Source organism: Microtus ochrogaster, linkage group LG1 (assembly GCF_000317375.1).
Source record: "Microtus ochrogaster isolate Prairie Vole_2 linkage group LG1, MicOch1.0, whole genome shotgun sequence".
NCBI lineage: Eukaryota > Metazoa > Chordata > Mammalia > Rodentia > Cricetidae > Microtus > Microtus ochrogaster.
In genome coordinates, this window is record NC_022027.1 from 32,805,935 (window position 1) to 32,814,259 (window position 8,325).

Below are 8,325 nucleotides of genomic sequence, written 5' to 3' on the forward strand. Positions count from 1 at the left end.
CAGGAGGCAGAGGCAGGCAGATCTCTGTGAGTTCGAGACCAGCCTGGTCTACAAGAGCTAGTTCCAGGACAGACTCCAAAGCTACAGAGAAACCCTGTCTCAAAAAACAAAACAAAAAAATTATGCATACATTCACATATATTTATCTTTTGTCATTTATTAAAACAAAATAAATTATCACTTTTATGGTTTTGTTTTCGTCACTGCTTTTTTATTTTTATTTTTTTTATACCAGTCTCTCTGTGCAGCTCTGGCTGTCCTGGCACTTGCTCTGTACACCAGGTTGGTCTCAAACTCAGAGATCCATCTGCTTCTGCCCTTTCTTTCCCCAACCCAGCGCTGGACTAAAGGCATGTGCCACCATGCCCAGCTAGTATTTAGGTTTTGTAGGTGGGTTCTTTCTGGCAGAATCTCTGTCTGATTTTAGCTATTTGAAGCTAAGTTCCCCCAAACTTGAGCCATTAATGTACTTTCTTCCCAAGTTGCCATATTTGTGCACCGTTAAATTGTCTAGTGTAAACCAGGTGTGGTGGCAGATGCCTTTAATCCAGACATTAGGAAGCAGAGACAGGCAGGTCTCCATGAGTTTAAAGCCAGCCTGGTTTAGATAGTAAGTTCCAGGCCACTCTGGGCTATGTAATGAGACCCTGTTTCAAAAAGCAAAAAGATAAATAAATAAATAAATAAATAAACAAACAAACAAACAAACAAATACTCTTAAAAATATTTGAACTTAAATGTACATATGTCTACTAAAACCCTTAAAAATCACACTTGCTCTTCCAAATTCCCTCAATATTAATGTCCTGTAGCTCTTCGTTTAGGGCCATCACCTTGTGATTTCCCCATGCATACTGGCATGTCAAAAGGTGTTGTCATTGTGCAGCTTTTCTTTAGGTGACTGTATTTTTGCGGTTTCTTGCGCACAGCTTCCCTGTCATATACAGAAGACACAGTCTCACAGCAGACATACCGATCCTCTGACTTTTACAGTCCCCCCCCCCACTCTTCTGTAATGTTCCTTGCGCCTCAAGCATGGGGGTTGCGTGTTGTTTGCATGCCGAGCCATGCAGGAGTGTTGTTTGCATGCCGAGCCATGCAGGTGTGTTGTTTGCATGCCGAGCCACACAGGCAGGCTGCAGTTGTGGGTACCGTCATCAGCAACATTTTAGTGAAATCATGTCCTTCTGTCCACTTCAGCTCAGGACTCGCTGATCCTGTTGTGAAAGATAAGGAAGCTCTTCTCTCACTCAAAAGGCCACCACTCCCTCACTCCAGATGGGGAACTGCACCAGCCCTTGGTACCACACTTTTTAAAAAGCTGCTACGCATCTTTGGTGTTTGCCCACCCACTACATGGCTCCAGAAAACCATGAGAGTCGCAGTTTCACTGAGAACGGGGTGGGAAGACAGGCACCGAGGAAAGGTTTCACGAGAGCACACGGTCTTCTCAAAGACTGTGAGATCCACAGCTTCCGGTGCTTGCTTCATCTTGGCAAATTCTTTCTTGGTGGGTAGAGCCTGCTCCTTCTCCCATCTGCATCTTCTCTTGAGGGTCATCGAAGTCTCACTCTTCAGGAACAAGAGGGGTAATAAGTCCATTGTATTTCACTGTTTCAGTTAGCATGTGGTACAGCCCCACAGACCGCATGCCGTTCTGTGAAGGCTCTGAAAAGTGGGCAGTGTGGGTTTGCTGCGTGCAAAGTGGTTTTGCTGCATTTGACCTTTTCTCTCTCACTGATATACCAGGACGTCCATCTTAGGTAAGGGATTACATTCAGGTCCACCGACAGTGATCTCAGCCTTGCTCCGTACAACGTGGACGTCACCACTGCAGAGCTGAGTTAAGGCCACAGGGCCAGGATACTCGCCAGCCAGCAAACCTGCCTGCCTGCCTTTCCTCCCTCCTGCCCTCCTTCCTTCCTTCTTTTTTTTTTTTTTTTTTTTTTTGAGATGGGGTGTTTGTGTGCGTATCTTGCCCAGACTGGTCTCAAATGGAATCCTCCTGCCTCCTAGAAAAATTTGGCCTTAAAAACAGATAATCATCTTTTCTCAATAGTGTATCTTTTCATCTGTGTGGAAGACATACACTGTTCAGTAAAGAAAACTACCTGCCTTGTTGTAGAGTAAGATAATAGAAACGAGCTGATCACTTACTCTGTAGCTGTTTCTAAGACAATGCTCACTTCTCCCAGTGTGGAAGACAGCCCAGGAGCACACACAGAGCTTTCTGCCTGCTTCCCCTGGCCTGGGAGTCAACGCCCGAGAAGACCGCAATGATCTGAATTCATATGCCACTGATTTCTTTTCTCTTCTGCGACTGGCAGGGCTCAGTATTACTACAGCTGCGGCAGAGAGTCTGTAATTTGGGAGATCCCACCTCCTGCGCTGTTTACCCGGCCTTCTAAACGGATCCAGAAGCTGGCAAAACCCAACAGATTCAAAATGCAGTGTCTGCTGAATAGGTAGAGTATCTTAAACTCTCCAGACATCCCGATCTAGCTGACTGGAGTGTCACTGTAGCTCCAGTTTCCGTCTGAGCGAAAAGACTGTTTACGTCTAAACACATTGGATAAAACTGTGGAATATCTGCGACAGGAGCTCATCGTCAACTCTTCTATCTGACTGGGAATGCTGGGGCAGAAATTCACAGTAAACCACCTCACTATCAGGCAATAAAAGGAATCTCTCAGCCTGGTATGACGGCTCCTGCTCGCAATCTACAGCACCCAGAAAAATCCATTACAAAATGTAAAAGTTACTCTCTCCTGCAAATATACACATTCATGTACACATGTGTCCACACCAGAATGCTAGCAAATCGAATCCAAACGTACATGCAACAATTTGCAACCTTGTCAAAAACCACTTGACTATACGCACAAACTTTTATTTCTGGACTGCCAGTCTTACTCCATATACTAAATGTTTGTCTCCATGCAATAATGCACAATCATGATTATCACAGCTTTTTAGTAGATTTTGAAATCGTAAAATACCTTTGAACTTTGATCATTTTAGATTATTCTGGGACCTTTGTATAACCATAGGAATTTTGCTTTTTGGGTCGACGAAAATACTCTCAAATTAATGCTGATGGTTGAATATTTTGTGACTATTTTAGAAACCACTTAGTTGCATACTTTGAAAGGGTAAGTTTTATGTACATTAATTGTACCTTAATAATAACAAAACCTACAGCTCTCCACCCTTAGAAAGTCATTGCACAGCTGAGAAAACCTTTTTTCCACGCTAAGTTTGTAGATTTGTTGATGGGCTGGTTTTAGATTTTTGATCAGAGAGAGAAGTATATGGTATACAGCTCATAATAACTGGCCAAGTGACTGAGAGTTGTGACAAGGATTAGTTCACACTGCACTACAAGAGAGAATGGCCCACAGGTGTCCTAGGTGATGACCGAGCTCTTGTAGACCAGACTGGCCTCGAACTCACAGAGATCCGCCTGCCTCTGCCTCCCAAGTGCTGGGATTAAAGGCGGGCGCCACCACAGCCCAGCTAGGAAGTGAGATTTTTTTTAAGACTATAGGTCAGAACCCATCCAATGGAACATGTAGTTCTAGGGTGTTTTTTTTTTTTTCTAGTTAAATCAAACTTTAAAATAATTAGATCAGACTGTATGGCACAGAAGCACAGTGTATTGAGAATTTTGTTTCGTATATAGGAGTATGTTTACATACACCGTGACACATTAAATGTATCCCCTACTGTGGACCAATGGGAAGCAGCAATCTGTCTAAAGAACTCCTGTGCGTGTACGAAAAGATGTTCCTGCTTTCAGAGCGTGTGCATAGCTTCAGTTGGTTGTAGCTATGAACTGTTTGTTCTTCCATCCAAAGTTGTATTTTGTTTCCGTTTGCATATCGTCCCCTCAGCGATGACTTACCACCAGAGGTTCTCCGTTTCTCTGATCCGTCTCCCAGAATCCTGCAGCTCTCCATCGCCAAAGGCCCAGATCCCAACTACGTTCCTCCGAAAAGCGTAAGTGGTGACTGTCTCCTGCAACACTCTCCGAGCGGGTTACTTCCTGTGTGGCGAAGAACACGACAAGAAGCAGCTTGGGGGGAGAAGGGTTTGCTGGGGCTCGCAGTTTGAAGCATACCGTCCATCGTGGAGGGGAAGGCGTGGCAATGGGGGCTTCTCAGTGGCAGGAGTAGCTCGGTGGGACTTCTTATCTCCTCACGTATTGACGGTACAGGAAACAGAAAGCTGGCAGGAAGTGCGGCCAGGCTACAGGCGCCATTTCCCAAAGGTTACTCAACCCTCTAAAATAGCAAAGGCCGCTGGACGGAGACCAAGCATTCACACACACGACACTATGGGAGACATTTCATTTCAAACCACCGCTCCTTTGCTGCTTTTCTTTGTGGGTTTTCCCACAATTACAAAATCTATTTTGCCTAATCTGCCAGGAGTAGATCCTATGATATACTATATATACACATATATATGTGTGATATAGAGCAAGGGATTTATTACATGTATTAGCCCTTGAATAATTTCGGAATTAGATGAAGTCTATGGCAGGCTGGTCCACAGTGGAGCAGTGATAGGAATAAGTGGGAAGTTCCTCAGGAGGTCTCCTGGGTGTGGGGTCTAGTCCCGTTTGAGGTGGAAGGGCTGGTAAAAAGAGCAGTATTTAAGGGTTTAGAGTACCCTGTTTTATTGGAAATGTAGGATTTAGGGCCCCCTGTTTTATTGGAATCTGCCCATACAGTACCATTCCAATTTTCCAGGCCCTACTATTTCTTAACCATTGCCCCAACTTTAACATCAGTGATTGGACAAATTTGAAAATTCAATTTGTATTGTAACCCACCCACCTGCTGAATTAGATTTTGGTTTTCAGACTATCCAGCCCTGTGACGATAGAAGATAAAGGTTTCTCTTGGTGGAAGTCATTTCTGGTCCTTTATCTGGATTCTATGCTGGAAATTTAATGGCCTAAGATTGTTTTGTTTTCGTTCAAGTTGTCCAGCATCCTTACCAGCAACATCCCACTCCATTGTTCTGCCTTATTTCACTGACGAGTTCTTGGCATTGACTGTCGTTCAGCCAGAGCTTTGATTTGTTTTGCCATTGCATGCCATGAGCTACCAGTTGTTGATTTTTTTAGACTGCCACTAACAATGTATCCCTTAATGCCTGTGAGTCTAAATGCCACCAAAGCAAATTCTAAAACCAGCATCAGAACCATTATAGAGAATCTTAGAGCTCTGGTCTGATTGTTGCATCATGCCAACCCACAGACGTAATGGGGAGAAGTAACCATCACTTTACCACACTCAAGGATTTTATAAGTCAGAAATTCTGAGAAGGAGAAAGGGATGACTCTGTTCCATGTCAAGGCTTACCTGGGAAATCTGTGCTTACCTGGGTGTCAGTTACGGTCAGCTAAAATCATTTGGAGGCTCCTCCATAGCCTAATCAGTACAGGTCGCTATAGGCTGGGTGGCTTCAAAAGACATAGGTATTCTTAGAAGCTGGGAAACCCAAGATAAAGACCTCAATCGATTCTGTTCTTGTTGAAGGTGATTTCTTGATTACAGATAATGTTCCAGGTGAGAGTTATTTTCCTCTTCTCTGAACCCAAATACCTCACAAGAGGCATCTTGAGAGAAAAGAGATCCATTTTGGCTCATGGTTTGAGGTGTTACAGTCCATCATTATGGAGAAAGCACGGGGACACATAGCTGTGGAAGCCAGTGTGTGAGGCAGCCTGGTCACTTCTTGTTGGCTAGTAGGAAGCAGAGCAGGAACTCAGGCTGGAACCAGGGCCAGATCATAATCTGTCAGCCTGTCTGGAGCTTCCTACTTCCTCCAGTGAGACCCCGGCATGAAAACTACAAACCAAGACCATGAGCTGGGTGCCAATTATTCAAACACACTTGAACCTGTGGGGAGCTATTTTATATCCAACTCTAGCAGATGACCACATCTGATACACTTGGGATTCAGGCTTTTATATATGAAGGGTCACAAACAGTCAATCCATAATTGTACTGTTGTGAATTGTGCCTAGGCTGCGGTGACCAGGCTAGACTTGGCTGTTAATGTACAGGAGTTATAGACAGTTGTAAGCTGCCATCTGAATGCTGGGAATTGAACCTGGGTCCTCTGGAAGAGCAGCTAGTTGCTGAGTCATCTCTCCAACCCATTTGAGATATTTCTATATGGACGACCACAGATAAATTTACTATGAACACTTGTGTGCAGGTGTTTTTGTGAACGTACGTTTTGATTTGGTTGTTTTTTTGAGACAAGGGCTTTATTCTGTAGCCCAGAATGGCCCAGCACGTACTATATAATTGTTGCAGGCATTCTGCTTGTCTACATACAACTTAGACTCTATTGTGCTTTGCTATTCTTTGTTGCCTTACTTTATAGAGCTGACTGACGGTTGTATCCCCTTTTGATTGAAAGGCTTAATTAAAAGCAGTGGTTGGTATATTCCTTCAACTCACCTGGAGCTCTGTAGCGGACAAAGCTTGATTCATAAGAAATGCATTAAATGCTTAATTAGTTCTTCATGGTGTCGAGACATGCACTGTCCTCTGTTTAAATCCCAGCGTTGCCATTCCCCAGTTACATAAACTTACACGATTGAACCTCCAACGCTTCGGTGCTTCTTTCAGTGAAATAGGAATGGAAACAACAACCCAGGCAAGGAAGAAATTATTGAATACGCATAAAATGCTGTCACTGGTGACACCCATTGTCGTCTTCACTTAAACAGCAAAACTGGAAGACAGTTTACCATTTTTTTTTTGCCTGCAATTGAGGTTTTATTGTATTGCCATAGATTGATACATCCTCTTGCAAACCCTTTTTCAATTTAGTTTCACGTGTATTTTGTCTGCGTGACTGACGCCAGCGGAGGATGGAGGAGGACAACAGATATCCTGGAACTGGAGTTACAAGTGGCTGTGAGCCGCATGTGGGTGCTGAGACTGGAGCACTACTACAAAGAGCCCAAGTGCAAGAGCACACGATTTGAGCAAATATTCACAACAGATACTGAGAAATGACTTCCCAATCCGGTGGTAGCAATACCAGGATCCTTTAGTTTCCTGGTCCCTGTGATCTCTGACTTAAGAATTCAAACAAGACACGCGGATTTAGTGTGGGAAACAGGTTGAGTTTCTTACACTACACTCTTGGAGCTGGAGAGATGGCCCCGTGGTTGTTCCGGCAGAGGATCCTGGTTCTTATTCGATTCTTATTGCCCACGTGGTGACTCACAATCATCTGTAACTCCGACTCCAGAGGATCTGACACCCTCTTCCGGCTTCCTATGGTACCAGGCACACAAGAGGTACACAGATATTCATGCACGTAAAATACTCACAAGCATAAATTAGTAATTCTAAAAAGTAATCTTAAAAAAAAAATAAACCACATTTTCAAGGGTAAGAGTAGACAATGAGACCATTGTCTCATCCACATTTTACACAGGTTTTATACAGTTTTCTAGTCTTCAGAACAAGCAGCCTTTTTCTGAGAGGCATTGACCTGTCTAAGTGACAGGAAAGCCTGTGTCACTTGACTCTCCCAAGAGGCAGTAATATTCTGTCTTCACTCATCAGCAGAGAGACCCTTGCTGGGTGGTTCTCCCGTGAGGCTTATGGCTCCCAGATTCAGGTTTAGAGAGTTGTTAACAGCCTTTTGGACAGTTCAGGACACATGTCTCTTTAGGGACAGAAATATGGCTCTGGCCCGATTCCTCCAACCCCTAAATGAAATGCCACCCTTTTAGTCCTTTGGTTTTTTCCCTATTAACTATAAACGGATTGGCCCAAGAGCTCAGGCTTCTTATTAACTCTTATAACTTATATTAACCCATTATTCTAGTACATGTTAGCCACATGGCTCGGTATCTTTTTCAGCAAGACAGTCACATCTTGCTTCTTCTGTGTCTGGGCCAGGACTGCCTAATCCTTTGTTTTACAGTCTATCGACTCTGAGTGAGGGGTCCTGCTCCAAAGTCTTCCAAGCCTGCTAATATCTAACTAGCTACCTGGCAGAAGTGCGTGTTTCTGCTTTCTTCTGGCTTTCACTGCTTTTCTTACATGTTCTGATTAGAAGAGAGCCGCTTGGGTAAATGTCCTTTACTATGGCGATTTGTGATGCAAGAACTCCATTTCCGAAAGGGTTAAAAGTTTTCTCTTTTGGATGTTCTTTTATGACCTTCTCTTGGCTGACTTTATATTTTGTTTTAATTTTTTCCATCACATTTATTTACTCTGTGTGTATGTGTGTCTGTGTGTGTGTATGTGTGTGTATGTGTATGTGTGTGTGTATGTGTGT

General features: G+C 43.7%; 1 protein-coding gene across 1 annotated transcript in view; it reads left to right on the top strand.

Annotated features, from left to right (window-relative positions):
• Positions 1-8,325, top strand: part of Thegl (theg spermatid protein like) — a 39,541-nt gene that overhangs the window by 27,570 nt on the left and 3,646 nt on the right. Inside the window, exons 6-8 of the mRNA XM_005359380.2 lie at positions 2,328-2,465; positions 3,386-3,401; positions 3,913-3,999. Of these exons, the coding sequence (XP_005359437.1) occupies positions 2,328-2,465; positions 3,386-3,401; positions 3,913-3,999 (241 nt within the window). The remainder of the gene's footprint in view (positions 1-2,327; positions 2,466-3,385; positions 3,402-3,912; positions 4,000-8,325) is intronic.